Here is a 20,563-nt window from a genome sequence, read left to right on the forward strand (position 1 = left end):
CTAAAGTTTACTTTAATAAAATAGATTTCATGTTAAATCAATGTGCCTGGTGGGGACAATATGAAATAAGAGACATGGTCACTATGAAATAACAGAGCCTTCCCAGCTTGGTACTATTTCAGACTGTGCAGAAACAGCAATAACATTTGCTTCTCGGTGTTCATCCTTTGAAACTCAATTCTGAAGTTCATACCCTGCAGCAGCCTGCAAGTTTAAGACAATAAATAGGAACCCGCACTGAATGATTAAAATAACAGTAAAAAAAACTAATAATCAGATGTTTTAAATTATTCTGCTATATATTTATATATATATATTTCAAGTACACAGAAGACTTTTGTAGGACTAGTAAATAAGAGAAACATAGTATGTAGGACATTTCACTCATTCTGCGGCATTTCACTCTATAGGGAAAACTATACCCCCAAAATGAACCGATCAAATTAAGTGGCATATTAAAGAATCTTACCAAACTGGAATATATATTTAAGTAAATATTGCTCTCTTACATCATTGAACCCCCATTTCGTGATGGTCTGTGTGCTGCCTCAGAGATCACCTGACCACAAATATTACAACTGTAACAGGAAGAAGTGTGGAAGCAAAAGACACAACTGTCTGTTAATTGGCTCATGTGACCTAACATGTATGTTTGTTTGTGTGCACCGTGAATCCTAGGATAATAAGGACGGCCCTTATTTTTTAGAATGGCAATTTTCTATTTAGGATTACCCAATGGCACTAAAAGAGTATTTTATTATGAAAATGGTTTATTTACATGAAGCAGGGTTTTACATATGAGCTGTTTTATGCAATATCTTTTTATAGAGACCTACCTACATTGTTTGGGGGGTATAGTTTTCTTCAAAACACAGAGGCTACTCCAGGAATGTCTAAACTGTGCTCCTACAAACTATTGTACATCTTTAATACCCAGCCCCTTCCCACGGAGTGTGGCTTTTAGCATCTTCTAAAAGTTGCAGTTGTTTCCTTGGACAGGCTACAAACTAGACGTCCAGTCAAATACTACTATGTGAATCTGCTGTATGTTTATACATCATGGCTGCTCTACTGTCATTCCCTATAACTCTCATTATCTTCAGCCCAGCAAACTACATCCTACTGAACCAGATAGAACATGTAGTTCAAATATCCAGTATAAGTGATGCCCTTACAATATAGCACCCATCTTAATATTAGGGATGCACCGTATCCATTATTTTGGATTCGGCCGAACCCCCGAATCCTTTGCGAAAGATTCAGATGAATCATTTGCATATGCATATTGGGGGTGGGAAAGGGAAAACCCTTTTTACTTCCTTGTTTTGTATGCGGTTCGCCGGGCAGAAGGATTCGGCCAAATCCTGCTGAAAAAGGCCGAATCCTGGATTCGCTGCATCCCTACTTAATATATATCCAAACAAAGGCTCCACCTGTTGAATTCCAAGTGGCAGCCGCCTTGTGTCAAGCATTTTATCAAAAGGTTCAAAACATGCAGTTTGGGAATAACTGCATTGCACAGTTGAAGTTAAATACAAAACAGATGTACAAAAAAAAAACCCCGAAAAACACTATTCTAATTTTTTTTTCTTTTCTCATTAAAAAAAATGTAGTATAATTCATTAAAACTACCTAATTTCAGGTAAGAGCTACATCTAAATATTTCACTAGAATAAAAATGAGAGGTAAAATGTAAAAACTAAAAGAAAGGCTTCAGTTACATAACTGAGGTTCGGTTCCTTGGGACTGCAATAAAACTGCAGTGTGTTTGTGCATAGCTTGGAACTCGGAGCAGTTTCAAGCGTTGCTGCCTCCTTGCTGTTGGTCACCACTGTGGTTATAAGTTGACATCTGCTCAGCAATAGGCTGGGGAATCCACTGTCCATTCTGAGCTTGCCCATTAAACTCTGCATTGCTCGGTACTGTTGCAAACAAAAACAGAATCATATCACTATGACATAGTAATGAGGTGGTCTATGGTACATTCTATCAATAAAAACACTATTTTACCGTTTAGTGTTTCCTTCGTTTATTCTGTAGAACAGTTTATATAAGAAACTGTTAGTGAGGCCTAGATGTCAGAGACACATTGTTTAACGGACAATATATATCCCTGGGCAGAACTGGAAAAAGTTTAAGAGCGACTTTAAGTATTGCCTGTTTAACTTTTTTATTTTCAGTTGCTCTTAAAATAAAAGATCAAAAAATTTAAGTGTTTGAAAGTAATGAAAATATAATGTAGTGTTGCCGTGCACTGGTTAAACTGGTGTGTTTGTTTCAGAAACACTACTATTTTTCAAACAAGCTGCTGTGTAGCAATGGTGGAAATTGAAAAAAGGCAATATGGCACAGGTTAAAAAGTGGATAACGGATAACACCATTATGTTCTACAGAGATTATCTGCTGTGTACCCTAAACCTTTTCTCATTTTGATGGCTGCCCCCTTTGCTACACAGCAGCTTATTTATATAAACAATAGTAGTGTTTCTGAAGCAAACACGTCAGTTTTACCAGTGCAGGGCAACACTGCAATATATTTTTATCACTTTAAAACACTTTTTTTGATGTTACTGTTCCTTTAACAGGGGGTCCGAACTTATGTTCAACCAACAACAGTGACTTAAAGCTAAGAGATCTTATAACCTTTATTGTAAATGCCATCAGACGCATCAGGATTTATACTGCACGCAAAATAATAGTTATGCTTTTAGTTCTCCTTTAAGAACATTTCCATTAGTTTGCCTCTGCTCATTCATTACTATACAGGCAAACGTGCAGCTAAAATATTATCGTACAGTCTTTTTAAAGGGAAAATAAACTTTACACAGTAGTGCTCACCACCCAAATCCCAGCATACTTTCCCATATTGTTAGGCATTAAGGCATGCTGGGAGATATGGTCTAGCAATGTTGGGACTGAATGCCTAAAGCACTACTCCTTTATAAAACATTTCTCCAAAACCAAAACAGAGCTCAAAATGTTCCGTGTACATTATGTATAAAGTAAGAAAGATAGAAGAATACCTGTGGCGTCTGTTGAGAAGTTGCACATTCCACTTTCTCCGCTTGTTGTCTGCTCATTGAATTGTTCTCCAAGGGCAGAATTGTAACCGGGGTCATATTTTTCCTCTTTTATAGCTTGTCTCTTTGCATCCTCTGCAAAGGAAAACAAAGTAAAAATCTATTTCATGTTACTGTGTCAAACTCTCACTGAGCTTAGCTCTGAGGCTTGGTCCAAAACACACCAGAACAATTACAAAATTATTATATAAAAGGTTATTATAAAATGTTTAAAAAGGTTTATTATATATTTATTAAAGGTCAAATTTTAGGGCTTGAATCCAGGACTAAACTCATAAACTGTAAAATCCAGATTGTCATTAAATGTATTAAAAGATCTGAATATAAAAAGTGTTAAAAAAAAAAACCTCAGAACTATGCAATACAAATACCTCAAAAACCTTCAAAAAATTAAAATTGTTCAGACAATACAGAACAAAAAAGAATCCGAAAGTCTCTAAAATTTGGGTTGATTAAAAACTGTCCAATAGGATCAGTGCATTTCCAACTGACTTCTATAGCACCTCAGCAGCTTTTACATGGCAAAGTTTGGTATTAGAAGTATTTATGGTTTTTTCATTTAATAAATTTAGAATTTTAAGAGCTTTTTAAAAATAGAGAAACCACAAATTTTTTGAGATTTGTGGAAAAAATTGCGATTAGATTGTTAGTAAATGGACCCCAGAGGCATGCATTTTTAATATATGGTCAATGCAGTATTTGTAATAAAAGTATTTTTAAAGGAAAACTTAAGTTTAAATTACTGGGGAGTGCCAGGCTTAAAAATCACTTACCTGATACCCTGGGCCAGTGCTCCTGTTTGCTAAAAACTGCACCAGCCCAGGGTATTTCTGAAAACCAAATTGGAGTGTATTTATCAAAGGGCGATACATTGCTTGCTGCAGTTCACCAAAGGGGATTTCATAGCTCTCTGTTTACTTGTATGGGTTTTTTTATTCAGTCGATGAAAATGTTACCTTTTGACAAATACACTTCTATATCACTATACAAATAAACAGATCACTGTAAAATACCCTCTGCGAACTGTAGCAAACCTTTAATAAATATACCTTAAAGGACCAGTAACATCAATTTAAAAAAAGAAAATTCATTGGTATAGAACACAATGACAAATGAAACTTTTAAATCGCTAAGTCTTTATTAAGAAATAACTTACTGAAACTCCGCTTGCACTCCCCTTCAGAAAAGGCGATCCATTGTTCGGCGCTCGATTTCTCCTCCCTGCCTTCCTTATAGGAGATAGCCAGGGAGGAGAAATCGAGTGCCACATGATGGATCGCCAGATTGCCTTTTCTGAAGAGGAGCACAAGCAGAGTTTTGGTAAGTTATTTCTTAATAAAGACTTAGCGATTTAAAAGTTTCATTTGTCTTTGTTGTTTTTTTCGTTCTATACCAATTAATTTTTTTTTTTTTTTTTTTCAATTGATGTTACTGGTCCTTTAATGAGCAATAGCTTTATTGGAACGGAAATTACAAAAAAATAGTAAAATCCCAATAATTTTACTCAATTTCAATGTGGCCGTGTCCAGTTTTTCTATTTTAAAAAGCTTAAGCTGCAGTTTTAGAAGCAAAATATGCTGGTTTTTGGATTTCAACAACACTAGACTATCCACAGCATAAAAAAGAATCACCGTAATTAATCTAAGGTAAGCAGAATCCTACCTTGTGCCAACTGCAGGTCAAATGTGTACTGCACTTCTTGAATTTCTCTGTTAGTTTCTACTCCCCTGAGCTGGTTTCGGAGTTCCTTTAGCTTAATGTAGTGATGGACTTTGTCCTGAGCTCTTGGAAACTGTGCACATCGAGCACTTGATGAGGGCATCAGATAGCAAATCTGATTGTATAGAGGATGGAAGAGAAAAATACACAATTATCATACGACCATATTTTTGCAGGATAGTTCCCAACCTTCAACGTTTCATGAAACCCTTTAGAAACACATGTGCAGATTAATAAAACATGCAGTGTCTTTTGTATGAGCATTCCATAAACTCTCAATGAGAACTGTCTTGCATTCAGCAACACATGGTTTAGTTTCACAGCACCTTATCCTATATTCATAAGCACTTGGTCACACTACAGACTTAGTTAGGTCAGTGGAAAGAAATCTATAGCTCAATGACAGATGGTTAGTATTGCTAAGAAAAAGTATTTTGTTTGAAATCAACCAATGGGACTGAATCTAATCTGACCAAGCTGAGTGAAAAGAGACTTTAACCCTTTCCCTGCCAGCCGTTTTGTCCTAGATGCGAACATCTACTGCCAAGCAGTTTTTAGATATTTTGCACTCTTTCACTTTTAGGCCCCTTCCTGGGGCGGTCTTTTAGTTTACCCAGGAAAACAATATATTGTTTTTTTCAGGACAACCTGAACTTTCAAAATATGCAAGAATTTTGGTGTAATTCTACTTCTGTAAAAAAATATAGGCTTCTAAGTGTCCAATAAAATGAAAAAAATCATGTTTCACAAAGAACAATCACATATATCAGAAACATTATTTACTTTATGTATGAGAAAACAGCTGATTTGGAAAGGTCTGTGTCTCCTGAACGCGGCAATACCAAATATATATAGTTTTATGGAGATTTCTCACTTGTATAGATCAAAATCTAAAAGCAGTACACTAGCAAATGTCCAAAGCACCGCTCCCCAAACGGCATACTTCTGATTTCAAGGCCAAACATTCCACTAACAGTAGGTTTACCCTAGAAAACTACCCATTATTAGAAAGAACAGATTCTGGTGAATCAAAAATGGGTAAACATATCGTTGTACTCCAAACTCCCAAGTTGCAATTGTTTCCTAAAGTTATAATGTTTTATAGAAATTGGTGAATTTTTTGAAAAATGACCTCAAAGCTTCCAATCTACAGAATCGTATCTCCCACACATCATTAGGTATCAATGTAAAACACCCCAAATATGAAAGCCTGGGATCCACTGAACAGTTTGATGCCCAATATGTATAGGTGTACCCAAGCACGTGACATATAGGGGCCCTAAACTGTAGACACCTCATTTGAGCTATCAGTTCTGTAATTCCAGATACTGCAAAATCAGCACATTTGCATCGTTTTGGGGTGGGGTAAAAGTAAAAAAAATAAGTTCATCCCAGAAAACCATATATTTTCGGAAAGTACACATTCCCACGAATCTAAATTGGGTATGCATGTCTTTGTACTACAAAGTACCAAGCCGCAAACGATTCCTAAATTTGGTGATTTTGGCGACATTTCCAAAAATCACCTCAAAATTTCTACCCTGCAGCATCGTATTACCCACATACTTTTAGGTATCAAGAGAAATCACCCCAAATATGAAAGCCTAGGGTCCTCTGAACAGTTTGATGCCCAATATGTATAGGTGTACCCAAGCATGTGGCATACAGGGGCCCCAAAAGGAAGACCCCCATATGGTCTGTCATTTCAGGTACAGCAAAAGCAACACATTTACATCGTTTTGGGGGGGTCAAAAGTAGAAAAAAGCAAGTTCACCCCAGCAAACCATATATTTTTGGAAAGTACACATTCCCACGAATCTAAATTGGGTATGCATGTCTTTTTACGCCAAAGTACAAAGCTGCAAACCATTCCTAAATTTGGTGATTTTGGTGATATTTCCAAAAATCACCTCAAAATTTCTACCCTGCAGCATCGTATTACCCACATACTTTTAGGTATCAAGAGATATCACCCCAAATATGAAAGCCTAGGGTCCTCTGAACAGTTTGATGCCCAATATGTATAGGTGTACCCAAGCACGTGGCATACAGGGGCCCCAAAAGGAAGGCCCCCATATGGTCTGTCATTTCAGGTACTGCAAAATCAACACATTTACATCGTTTTGGGGGGGTCAAAAGTAGGAAAAAGTGGGTTCACCCCAGATAACCATATATTTTCGGAAAGTACACATTCCCATGAATCTAAATTGGGTATGCATGTGTTTGTACTCCAAAGTACCAAGCCACAAATCATTCCTAAATTTGGTGATTTTGGTGATACTTCCAAAAATCACCTCAAAATTTCTACCCTGCAGCATCGTATTACCCACATACTTTTAGGTATCAAGAGATATCACCCCAAATATGAAAGCCTAGGGTCCTCTGAACAGTTTGATGCCCAATATGTATAGGTGTACCCAAGCACGTGGCATACAGGGGCCCCAAAAGGAAGGCCCCCATATGGTCTGTCATTTCAGGTACTGCAAAATCAACACATTTACATCGTTTTGGGGGGGTCAAAAGTAGAAAAAAGCAAGTTCACCCCAGAAAACCATATATTTTTGGAAAGTACACATTCCCACGAATCTAAATTGGGTATGCATGTCTTTCTACGCCAAAGTACAAAGCTGCAAACCATTCCTAAATTTGGTGATTTGGTGATATTTCCAAAAATCACCTCAAAATTTCTACCCTGCAGCATCGTATTACCCACATACTTTTAGGTATGAAGAGATATCACCCCAAATATGAAAGCCTAGGGTCCTCTGAACAGTTTGATGCCCAATATGTATAGGTGTACCCAAGCACGTGGCATACAGGGGCCCCAAAAGGAAGGCCCCCATATGGTCTGTCATTTCAGGTACTGCAAAATCAACACATTTACATCGTTTTGGGGGGGTCAAAAGTAGGAAAAAGTGGGTTCACCCCAGATAACCATATATTTTCGGAAAGTACACATTCCCATGAATCTAAATTGGGTATGCATGTGTTTGTACTGCAAAGTACCAAGCCACAAATCATTCCTAAATTTGGAGATTTTGGTGATACTTCCAAAAATCACCTCAAAATTTCTACCCTGCAGCATCGTATTACCCACATACTTTTAGGTATCAAGAGATATCACCCCAAATATGAAAGCCTAGGGTCCTCTGAACAGTTTGATGCCCAATATGTATAGGTGTACCCAAGCACGTGGCAGACAGGGGCCCCAAAAGGAAGACCCCCATTTGGTCTGTCATTTCAGATACTGCAAAATCAACACATTTACATTGTTTGGGGGGGGGGACAAAGGTAGAAAAAAGTAAGTTCACCCCAGAAAACCATATATTTTTGTAAAGTACACATTCCCCTGAATCCAATTTGGGTATGCATGTCTTTCTACTCCAAAGTACCAAGCCACAAACCATTCCTAAATGTGGTGATTTTGGTGACATTTCAAAAATCACCTCAAAATTTCCACCCTGCAGCATCGTATTACCCACATACTTTTAGGTATCAAGACAAATCACCCCAAATATGAAAGCCTAGGGTCCTCTGAACAGTTTTATGCCAAACATGTATAGGTGTACCCAAACACGTGACATATAGGGGCCCTAAAATGAAGACCCCCCCCATATGGTCTGTCATTTCAGGTACTGCAAAATCAACACATTTACCTTGTTTTGGGGGGGGGCAAAAGTAGAAAAAAGTAAGTTCACCCAAGAAAACCATATATTTTCGGAAAGTACACATTCCCACGAATCTAAATTGGGTATGCATGTCTTTGTACTCCAAAGTACAATGCCGCAAATCATTCCTAAATTTGGGGATTTTGGTGACATTTCCAAAAATCACCTCAAAATTTCCAACCTGCAGCATCATATTTCCCACATACTTTTAGGTATCAAGATAAATCACCCCAAATATGAAAGCCTAGGGTCCTCTGAACAGTTTGATGCCCAATATGTATAGGTGTACCCAAGCACGTGGCATATAGGGGCCCCAAAAGGAAGACCCCCATATGGTCTGTCAATTCAGATACTGCAAAATCAACACATTTACATCGTTTTGGGGGGGGCAAAGGCAGAAAAAAGTAATTTCAACCCAGAAAACCATATATTTTCGGAAAGTACACATTCCGACGAATCTAAATTGGGTATGGATGTCTTTGTACTCCAAAGTACCAAGCCGCAAACCATTCCTAAATTTGATGATTTTGGCGACATTTCCAAAAATCACCTCAAAATTTCTACCCTGCAGCATCGTATAAGCCACATACTTTTAGGTATCAAGAGATATCACCCCAAATATGAAAGCCTAGGGTCCTCTGAACAGTTTGATGCCCAATATGTATAGGTGTACCCAAGCACGTGGCATATAGGGCCCCAAAAGGAAGACCCCCATATGGTCTGTCATTTCAGGTACTGCAAAATCAACACATTTACATAGTTTTGGGGGGGGGCAAAGGTAGAAAAAAGTATGTTCGCCCCAGAAAACCATATATTTTTGGAAATTACACATTCCCGCGAATCCAAATTGGGTATGCATGTCTTTGTACTCCAAAGTACCAAGTCGCAAGCCTTTCCTAAATTTGGCGATAAAAGCAACGGTTTTTACATTTCTGAAAATCGCCTAAAAATATTGCAATTGGCCGCATTTATCTCACCCAACTTCTTACATACAATTGTAAAACACCATAAATACTGATGCCAAGGGTCTACTGAACAGTTTTATGCCCAATATGCATTGATATACCAAGGCAGCTGGCATGTGCGGACCCCAAATGTAAATAGTGAATATGAGTTTTCTCTGCTGCCGATTCGCCTTCTGTAAACATAGACCATTGACTTCATATTATGTGCCTCAAGACCCTCCTAACAGCAAAGACCCCCCAAAACCATATGTTTTTGGAAAGTACACATTCTGACGAAAACAACCAAGATAAAGACATCTTTCTACAGCAAAGTACCAAACTGCAAAACTTTTATAAACATAGAGATTTTTACATTTCTGAAAATCGCCTAAAAATGTTGAAGTATGCCACATTTATCTCACACAATGTTTTACGTACAAAGAAAAATCACCCCAAATATGGACATCAGAGGTCTACTGAATAGTTTGATGCCCAATATGTATAGATTTACCAAAGTATATGGTGTGTACGGCCGCAAATGAAAAATGTGCATATGAATTTTCACACTGGCCAACTAAGCTGCTGAAAAGAGAACCCCAACTGTGCGTTATGTGCCGTAAGACCCCCAAACTGTAAAAAGACCCCAGAAAACCATATATTTTTGGAAAGCATATATTCTGACGGATCAATCTAAGTAAAATAATATACCAAAGCACCAAACAGCAAAACTATACTAAAGATACATAAGGAACAATAATCCAGGGATAAAATTGCAATAAAACCACAAAAATTGTGCAAATCAATGAAATAACAAAATAACTGCACCGACAGCGTAATTAGTGGCCGAAATCGATTATCCAATAGTCACGCTGCTGAAATAAACAGTTTTTATGGGTAAAAAAAACACAAATTGGTGAAATGAAAAAGTAAAAAAAATAAAATGTGTATACATGTGTGTACACTTCCAAGAATTGTGTGACAGTATATAAGTGTGTATAAGTGTGTATATAAGTCCATATAAGTGTATATAAATGCATATAAGTGCATATAAGTGGAAAATGAAAAATTAAAAAAAACGTTTTTTTTTTTTTTTTTTTTTACTACTAAAATATGTGTGTATGTGTGTATAAGGTAGGTAGGTGTATGCAAGTGTGTAAAATAAAGGGCACTTACCGTTTTTGGCTGATCTAAGAGCTGGAGAAGAGAGATCTGCAGAGTTACAGCAAGCAGGAAGTGTGTGGGCGTCGCTGGAACACGAGGTGAGCAGGAGGAAGCAGAGCAGCAAGGCAGACACGCGATTTGCTGTGTCTGCCTCTTTTAGGTCGGCCCTGCGACAATCCAGTCGCAGGACCGACATGACAGCCCCCCAGCCTCGTTGCCCAGGGGGCTGTCAATGCTGCTAAACCTCTGCAGAGGCGGCTAAAGCCGCTGATGCAGAGTACAGCATGTAAAACTGCAAGCACGTACAATGTACGTGCTTGGCAGTTAAAGCCCTTGCCTGCCAGAACGTACGGTGTACGTGCTTGGCAGGCAAAGGGTTAAAGGACCAGAAAATGCTTGTACCATTTGCTTTGCACATATGATTAGCTTTATATGTTTTTGTCTTTACCCCATTAAATAAATAAATAACGCAGGTCACATTCCAAGCAGGACCAGCATAAAGAGGAGTACATCAAAAAACAAAAGTGGTTAAAGTAATGAAAATATCCTGTAGTGTTGTCCTGCACTGGTAACACTGAGGTGTTTGCTTCAGAAACACTACTATAGTTCATATAAACAAGCTTAATTAAAGCACTTTAATTATTTGATGTTACTATTTCTTTAAGCAAACTAAGGGCCCTTACCAGGGCCGGAACTAGGGGTAGGCAGAAGAGGCAGCTGCCAAGGGCGCTGTGATAGGGGGACACTGGGCAGCTACCTCTAAAATTGTCCTCTGCCTACCCCTAGTCAGCACTCCTCAGTCTTCCTTCCCTCCTGTGACCCTCGCTGTCCCCTCCCCTCTCTTCTCTCAGTTCTCTTAGGCTCCCTCCCTGCTCTCAGTTCCCTCCCTACTCTATCAGTCAAGCCGGCTCCCTCCTCTACGTAGCTCTCATCTCTCTCAGTCGCACCCGGATACGAGCGTGCGTGGTGTGTGTGTGTGTGTGTGGGGGGGGGTTGTCAGGCTGGGTTGCCTAGGGTGCTTGGCCAGCATGGGCCGGTCCTGGCCCTTACACACGGGCGTTGTCTGTCTGTACTCACACAGACACATGTAAGCGCCGAACGCAGGTAAAATGCAACATGCTGCGTTTCAACCTGCATTCGGCGCTTACATGCGTCTGTGTGAGTACAACCCCCTTGACAGTAATGGCGTGCGTTTACTCCTGCGATCCCCTGTGATTGAACACATGAAACTGGAACACAGGGGAGCACAGCTCAAAATGCCCGTGTGTGGGCCCTAAGAGATACTACAGAAATGATTTACCATGTAATGGTAACAGGCAGTTAGTAAATATGAGGACGGCCCCTGTGCCCACTGGAGACCTAACAACAAATAATCACTATATGAAACAGAACCACAGTCAACTAAAAACAACAACTATTTTGGCAAACAGCTTAAGAATATGCATGGAAGGGCTGGTTTTTCATACTTAAGCAAAGAACCAGTCAGAGATGAAAGTGATGGGGTTAACTACAAATAAGACGATTCCGACTAAAAACTTTTACTGGGATTGGGAGGCAACCCGCAATGATGTGGAGACCATAGCCCTTAAGGGGCTTCCAACACAGCAGGCCAGGATTTATTGACATCCCTGCTTAAACACAGGCATATTAATATGTCACACACAAGATCATTTGCAAAAACTAGGCAAATTTGCGTATGAGCAAGTAACTTTTAGCAATCAATTGGCAATAAGTTCAGTTCACCAGATGCTGATAGGACAACACTAACAGAAAACTGCTGTGGGTCACTGTCCAGGAGCAAATTTGCCCTATGTTGGTACATGAGCGTGAGTTTTCTTTGATTTTACACAGTGGTTGAAATGAAGGAAAAATATTTCCCAAGTTTCCAGATAGCAGATGTACCTTATGTCTGCCCAGATCAGTTATACTTTGGAACAGAACTGCATTTACATATGTGATAAAATGGGATCTACGTTATATGAAAAGTGCTTCAAGAACAGTGACACGGACAGTTTTCCATGTATTTTATTCAGATTTTTTAGTCTACTCACAGTGTCAGTCTCAGGTATTCTGTGTGGCTGGATTCCAAAATCGATTTTTTTAACCTTTACCCCAAATATTTCTTTACTAAAAATTTCATAAATACCTGTAAAGAAGATGAAATAGTTCATTTTAGATCACTTGATAAAACTGAACTCGATATTACGGAAAAACAGGAAGGTAAATAATGTTTGTCGACTCACATTTTCCATTGAATACGGCTATCCGAGGTTTATATTTTTGCAGCTTTTCTAAAAGAATTCTCCCTCCTTCTCTAAATTCCTTGCTAAGAATGGCACAAGAAAAAAGTAATTAAAAACCCTATAGACTATTGGTGTGGAGCAAATATATTGAACCACCAATTCTGCTTACCTTGAAAGGTCCTTGCTCCCTGGTGTCGTCCTCTCCACCATATTAGTAAACCCAATACCATATTTTTCTGGAAGTGAATGGTCATCTAGATGATTAAGCTGTTTGTCACTCAGTCCAGACAAGAATAGACACTTCCCTTTGGAGGAAAATGAAAGTTAAAGAAAAAAAGATTCCAGTTTATTTAAAATGCACAAACACATTCTGGGGACCCCAGAGGCCTGTATTTGCTAGCCAGTGCCCACATCTTTAAATTTTGCCTTGTAGCAGCTCCAACTCTGCACTTGGATAGTACAATGAGCTGAGCAGGGAGCAGCCCTGCTTAGGCACCACTCCAGTAGAAATTATATAATGCACATGTGCAATCAGAGTTATTGCAACTAAGATAGCAGGAAACCACGTTGTCTCTGAAGATAATTTAACAGCGCCAGCAAAGGGTTTTAAAGAACTGGCAAGCTTTTACAAGTTAGTGATTGAAGTAGGAAGCCTTACAAAATTGGCACTTTACAGCTCCTAGGAAAATCCTACCCCTTTGATTTAAGGGAAGTAGATCAGTAGATTACAGAAACGTACGTACGGTAGATCAGTATAATCTACAGAAATGACACAAAAGTACAAGTGTACACCACAGTAGAGTCTGAGTTTTCACCAAATTGTTTCAGCCCAATCACTTAAAAGGTTGTTCACCTTCAAACGCCTATTTGTTTTCAGTTCACCAGAAATAAAGACTTTTTCCAATTACTTTCTATTTTCCATGTGTGACTGTTTTTCTAATATTAAAGTTTAAAGTGTCATTTTTCACCTTTTAAAGCAGCTCTGGGAGGGGGGAGGATCGCTGACCCTCTAAATTGATACATTTAGTTAATACATTTCTTATTTTTTGTCCCTGCTGAGCAGAATCAGAGTTTCATTACAGGCAGCTGTTAGAATTGATACAATAGTTGCTAATACTCCAGAGATGCTGTTGAGAAATGTATCAACTAAATGTTGCAAAATTTTAACAGTTTAGCGTCTGCACCTGAATTACTGAGCTGCCAGACTCAAACACCAGATACAGGGACATTAAACTTCGATTTTGAAAAAAACAGTAAAAAATAAGTAATGGAAAGTAATTGAAGAAAGTCTTTATTCTGGGGAACAATCTGAAAACAACTGAACTGAAAAAAAAAGTGGGGATACAACCAAACAAAACGAGCATGCACTCCTGGAGCCAGCCGATAAAGTACACGTTTCATATCCGCCCATACGTAATCATAGGCACAATTAGCAGTCTGCTAATTGTGCCTACGGATACGAAACGCGTTAGGACGTGTAACTTTTATTAATATGGAATAAACCTTGTTTATGGCTGGATCCAGGAGTGCGTGCTCGTTTGTTTGGTTATATCCTCACCTCAAGCTACGGGTTCGGGGCACTGCACCCGTGCAAACTCCCGTCCATGGTGAGTGCGATAGAAGCAGATATTATTTTCATCACATACACTGCATAGATTGAATTCGAAGGCCACAGACCTGGGGTTTTACACCCAGGTCATCTTTTCCTTCGGGTGAGCTGCAGTTCAACTTTACAGCCTATTGCATTGCTCGGAGATATATGGTTCCGTGCTAATTATTTGATCAGTCAGTTATAGAGCAAAGATTAGAGCTGGTTGTACACATTTATTATTGAAAAAAAAGTGTTGGGAAGGTGAACAACCCATTTAAAGTTGTGTATTATAAAAAATAATGTACCCCCTTGTTGTAAACAGTTATGGGTTGTTTTCCCCTTTAGGGACAATGCAATACAATATATGTTCTTTAATATATAGGGAATAATGTACCCTCTGTTTTAAATATTGAGGTTATTAGAAAGAGTATATTTATCATGCTGTGTAAAAAGTGGAGAAAAACATTACCGGTAATATTGCTCATATCAACCAATTATATTTTTGCTTTTCTTTACCAATCAGATCTTTGCTTTTCTTTTTTAACTATTGTAATCTAGTTGATGATTGCTCGTTTTCAGCAACATGACTGCTAACGTTTTTCTCCCTTTTTTACACAGCATGATAAGTAGGCCCCGTATTGTAAAGCATTTTCCATTGAATTTCTTAGTTGAGGACTGCAGGTAATTGGTAAAAGGTGGTAGTTCAATAGTACAGTATTTGTGAGTCAATCACCTTTATTTCAAAAGGGATAGATGTTTTCATTAGTTTAATAAAAGAATAGTGTAAATGCCACAAAAACTTACAGAAGTGGTTTCCTGGGCCCGGGTAATGATGGCCTTTGTATGCTGCCATGAGACCTGGATTGATGCCAATCTGCAGATTAAAATATTGACATTTACATATGTATTTAAACACGTATTTAAAAACGGTCTTGTAGAAAATCATACTTACAATTACAATATCCAAGTTGAAAGTCAGAATGTCTGGCAAAGTCTTGGTCAAGAGTTCAGCTTCAGAGACCCCATTAAATCGATTCACTTTTCTTTTAACTTTAAAAGCATCTGTGATCTTCTCTTGCTTCCCTGATTTTGGAGCTTTTGCACTCTTTGCAGCTGGTTTCTTTGGCTTTGGCTCTGATGGAGCCTTGCCCCTTTTTCGTTTGCCTGTTGTGGGTTCTGCTGCACAAAGGACAACAATATGGCATTTTGTCTATTTGATAATTAATGCAAAATAACTGATCAATGCATTGAGGTATGGGACTTGTTATTTACAATGCTCGGGACTTGGGAGTTTTCTGGAAAAGGGTTTTTTATTGTAATTGGATCTTCATAGCTACTAGACAAAAAATCATGTAAACATATTAAAAAAAAAAAACCCACACATTTTTTCAAACTATTTAACACAGGCTGTGCTCTTTTTTTTTTTTGTTTCAATATTTTACATTTAACTTAAATCAGAATACCTTCAGCAGGATTTGGAATCATCTCTGGGATTGGCATCTCTCCATTTACAGGTTCCTGGGCTGGCACTCCAGTCAGTGTATGGAGAACTTGAGGTTCATTAGCAGCCATCCCAGAGAAGGCCTGCAGCTCGTGGGCTGGAACACCAGTTAGAGGATGTAGAGTCTGCTGCTCGTTTCCAAGATCCATATTTGAAGGCACGTTCATCATTTGATGGTATGAAAATGGATAGTATGGTTGGGCTGGTTGAAGCAGGTAGTAGCTAAAGGAGGAAAAACAAAAATACAAGCTAGTAGTATATTTTCCACACACAAGAATCCTTTTAAATGCAAGATATTACAACTAAAGCTAAATATGTCTTAAATTAGCAGCCAAACAACATCATTTATTAAATCTAACTTGTTTCACAAGTTATTACAATTAAAATGAATGCCTTTTCTTCCCCCAGAACCTAATTAACTACCTGTGTCGGACACAAACATCTGTTCATGTGGCAGTGCCTTTAGTTTCTACACAGAACTAGTTATGAACTTGCCATTAGACATGTCTCTGAGACAACTTGAATAAAGGCTACAGGTTGGGATTAGCATGAATATCCCAACTGCCTGCATAGCCTTGTAAACTCTTACCCAACAATTAATATGGGCAACTGATTTCTTCTTCACCAAGTAAAGTTGGCCATGCGCAATATGTTGGCGCGCTATAAATACATGTTAATAATAATAATACATGGGCAGATTTAAGATGCCGATATCGGTCCTTCAGACTGATTTGACAGCCTATCTGCCAGTGTGTGGTGGCTTCTGATGGGTCTCGCCGATTGATATCAGGCCAAACTAGGGATGCACCGAATCCAGGATTCGGTTCGGGATTCGGCCAGGATTCTGCCTTTTTCAGCAGGATTCGGCCGAATCCTTCTGCCCAGCCGAACCGATTCCGAACCCTAATTTGCATATGCAAATTAAGGATGGGTAGGGAAATTGCGTGACTTTTTGTCAGAAAACAAGGAAGTAAAACATGTTTTCCCCAACCCACCCCTAATTTGCATATGCAAATTAGGGTTCAGATTCGGTTCGGTATTCGGCCGAATCTTTCGCGAAGGATTCGGCGGTTCGGCTGAATCCAAAAAAGTGGATTCGGTGCATCCCTAGGCCAAACATTGGCCAGATATTGATCAGGTAGAAAGCAGTCGGTAGAACACTTCAAATCTTTGCGTAGTGCAGGTTTCTCCAATGTCCACTTCCCACTGGTATATAGACGGCAGCCAGAATGTTACAGCACCACTTATTTTATGAAGAATAAAAATACCATTAATGTAAACTTTTAAGGGCAATGCTGCAATGTTTCAGGCCACGTTTGGCCCTTTATCAAGCCAAATGTGGCCTGAAACGGCCCTAAAAAGTTTGCATTAAAGGCATTTTTATTATTCATAAGATAAGTGGTGCTGTTCCATTCTGGTTGTCAGATATCGATCAGGCAGGTTTGATTTTTCTTTGATTTTTCTTGCGATAGAGGACGATATTGGCTAGCTGACTTGTCCTTCGTTATAATACGATTGTTTTGCCCTAGTGCTGAAAGATCGGATTAAGCAGATAACCCCTAGCCGTTGGTGAGCATAACGGGGGGAAAATCCACTTGTTTGGCAAGGTTGCCAAAAGAGCGGATCTTATTGTGTATGGCCACCTTAAGGGTCTCATGAGAAACATCCCTACCGGTGTCTGCACTAACGTTCACACACGTGGCTACAACTTTCTTTGTGTCGTGTTGCAGGATATAGATTTACTGGTAGATGAATCTGTGCATCACCCTAAAATATCACACTTTTAATGAGCCCTGGCTACTGCTTTGTGCTTCAGTGTTTCTGCTAATAGGAGCATTTCTGTCACAATATAATTGAGGAGAATTGCATATATATATTATATATATATATATCTACATACACACTAAAAACAAAGCATTATGGCAACACTGTAATGTGACCCATCTATCCATTTGTGCTTTTATGAACCTCTATTAATGGAGAACATGGATCCTCTCTGCACAGAGCTTACAATCTACGCTTGGCGTCTGCACTGGGACTCAACCATAGCCCTATGGATGGCACATAAGCTTTTTCTGCAACAATCAGTTTATAGCGGTCAAACTATGACAACATTTTCATCCTGATCATTTTTTACAGTGCCCTAAAAATGATTATTAAAAAGAAACAAGCAGGGGCCGTAGAAATGATAAACAATGGTTACAGAAAAGAAGTACAGGATTAAAGAAGCAGCTGGCAAGAGTTTACAATCTACACAGAGTAGATCAGTCACTGTACAAATGATCTGTGAGGCAGACAAAGCGCTGTAATATTTTGTAAATAATGGCTGCCTCTTCCCTCCTTTTATTTATACACAAGAGCCTGGGCCGCACTACGCTCCGCGCATGCGCAGAAACCCACCCTTCTATACGAGATAATAGGCCCGGTTGCAGCTCTGTACATACGAGAGATATAAAATAGCTCTCTCTCCTAACTCACCTGCTTGGGTCCTGGGCCTCCATTCTGCTGTTCGATATTAATGCAACAGCTCCGAGATTCCACACCGAGACAACAGCAAGCGCAGACTGCTAATCCTAGCGAGCTCTCTTCTGCCGGCCACAAAGCGCCCCTACGTCACCGCCCATCGTAACCAACCAGCTCGTGCCATCGCTATCACGTGCCCATCTCCCTAAAAGGGGTCACGCTATCACGTGCCCTGAAAGGGTCTTTCCACACAACCTGCGACAATATGTGGGGCTAGAGCGGTCTCTGTCTGTAGTTGGTTATCTTCCAGCATCCTCTAAAAAAGTGTATGCTGGTTTATTAAACTATTAAAATCCCTGAACCGAATTTACAGTTTTAAAATAATTCCTGTCATCGACGTTGTTACCATAGGCATAAAGCTAACACAGTAATTACGGTACCCATTACGTCACGTGGGGGATAAAACATGTCGCCCTACTTGCCACGTAACAACCCTATGGTTCTCTCTTTCTCCAGTGTTCTCGTGACGTGACTCTCATAGCAATGGTCAGCTTGCTTTGTCACAGAGGGTAAACAAGCATAAAGACTCCATCAGCACCTACAATTAAACACACGTACCTGCTGAAGGAGGGCTTGTGACAGGCAGGACACCTAAGGGAACAGCAGGCAACCGCCTCTCAGCCTGTCTGTCTGCCTTTCTGTCAGGACGTAAAGTGTGACTAACTACTGCTAATTCAAAATGGGAGTGTCTCTCATACCTAAGGGACGTACTGTACATAATGTCAATTTTATTAAGGAAAATTGCCACCTGGCCTGTATTTTACCGGCCTGGCTGGTAAAAATGATGGTTGATCCCAATGTTATTAAAGGAGAACTAAACCAAAAACCCTACCTTACATAGACCCCCTTCTCTCATCCCCCCAACCTAGCTGCTACCCCGGGCAAATGCCCCTAACGCTTTACTTACCCAGGGTCGGACTGGGGGGCTTGGGGCTCACCGGGACTACTGGCCCAGGGACCCCTCCACCCCCCCCCGCCACTCAGGCACGCCGCGTCTGTGCATACGCACAGTTAGAGTTGCCCCCCAGCCGGTAAAACACCTGGCAAGGCCGGGGCCGGTATTACAAATTTACCGGCAATGTAGCTGCCGGAAAATTTGTAATACCCTTAAAAAGACCCTTTGGCCAGCCCCCAATACCCTGTAAACTTTTCTTTTGTCCTCTGTTCGGAAATCTCTGCGCCGTGTCCCGCCCCTTTTACATCATAGTCCCGCCCCCTTTGACATCACACCTGTCCCTTTTTGTTCCCGCCCCCCACCAGCCGGTAAAATATTTAGCAAAAGGTGGCAACCCTACGCACAGTGCCCTGTTAGTGTGCATGCGTGCGGCGCCACGCTAGTGTGCACGCGCTAAATTTTGATTTTACCGTGACCCCCGACAAAGAGGGGTCGCGACATTTTTTTCCCGGTGTCCCGCCAGTCCAGTTCAACACTGTACTTACCCCTCAGTGCAGATTCTGTCCAGCGGAGTTCACCTTTTGCTAAATATTTTACCGGCTGGTGGGGGGCAGGAACAAAAAAGGACAGGTGTGATGTCAAAGGGGGCGGGACTATGCGGAGTTCATGGACGCCATCTTCAGCAGCTTAGGTAATCTTTGAAATGAGACCGACGCTTCAGCAATTTTCATGCGTTTCAGTGCATGCGCAGTTGTCGCAAAACAGAAATTTGCTCCAACTGCACATGCGCCAATAAAATGGTCTCATTCCGAAGATTACCGAAGAGAAGAAGATCACTGCCATGAACTCCGCTGGCTGGACAGAATCTGCACGGAGGGGTTAGTAAAGAGTTAGGGGCATTTGCCCGCGGTAGTAGCTAGGCTGGAGGGAGGGGGTCTATGTAGGGTAGGGGGATAGGTAGGTTTTTTTTACGTTAGGGTTTGCTTCTCCTTTAATAGGGAAAAAATATAAATATATAGGAAGGCCGGGTATTTTTTTTCCAGAAAAGGTGGCAATCCCATCCAACATAGATTGACATTTTAAGGCAAACCCCTCTAGCATTTCCAGAATTTCCAGATTGACAGTCCAGGCAATGACATAATACTGTCTCAGGTCCCTGCAAAAGAAACAGTATTGGGTCATTCTCCATTAAGGGCTGCTGTCTGGCCTGTATTTTATAGGCCTGGCTGGTAGAGATG

At 40.0% G+C, this 20,563-nt stretch overlaps 1 protein-coding gene across 3 annotated transcripts; it reads right to left on the minus strand.

The window, feature by feature from the left end:
- Positions 1-280: 280 nt before the first annotated feature.
- Positions 281-19,094, minus strand: tdg.S (thymine DNA glycosylase S homeolog). 3 transcript variants are annotated; one of them, XM_018254197.2, is made up of 10 exons: positions 18,989-19,094; positions 15,870-16,129; positions 15,359-15,585; positions 15,211-15,280; positions 12,985-13,120; positions 12,816-12,898; positions 12,624-12,718; positions 4,743-4,914; positions 3,024-3,155; positions 281-1,922 (listed from the first exon to the last, which is right to left on the minus strand). In XM_018254197.2, the coding sequence occupies exons 2-10, from the start codon at positions 16,075-16,077 to the stop codon at positions 1,798-1,800; spliced, it is 1,248 nt and encodes a 415-aa protein (XP_018109686.1). In that variant the 5' UTR covers positions 16,078-16,129; positions 18,989-19,094; the 3' UTR covers positions 281-1,797.
- Between the last annotated feature and the right edge of the window lie 1,469 nt (positions 19,095-20,563).

Source organism: Xenopus laevis, chromosome 3S (genome assembly GCF_017654675.1).
Source record: "Xenopus laevis strain J_2021 chromosome 3S, Xenopus_laevis_v10.1, whole genome shotgun sequence".
NCBI classification, from domain to species: domain Eukaryota; kingdom Metazoa; phylum Chordata; class Amphibia; order Anura; family Pipidae; genus Xenopus; species Xenopus laevis.

What these genes read in the sequence shown, in the direction of transcription:
- tdg.S (XM_018254196.2), bottom strand. Translation starts at nt 18,408, where the DNA reads ATGGAGGCCCAGGACCCAAGCAG. An exon ending in GGGCCCAGGAAACCACTTCT is followed by an intron (nt 13,121 to 15,210) that starts GTAAGTTTTTGT and finishes TTTCCTCCAAAG; the next exon opens with GGAAGTGTCTATTCTTGTCT. An exon ending in TGACCTGCAGTTGGCACAAG is followed by an intron (nt 3,156 to 4,742) that starts GTAGGATTCTGC and finishes TTTCCTTTGCAG; the next exon opens with AGGATGCAAAGAGACAAGCT.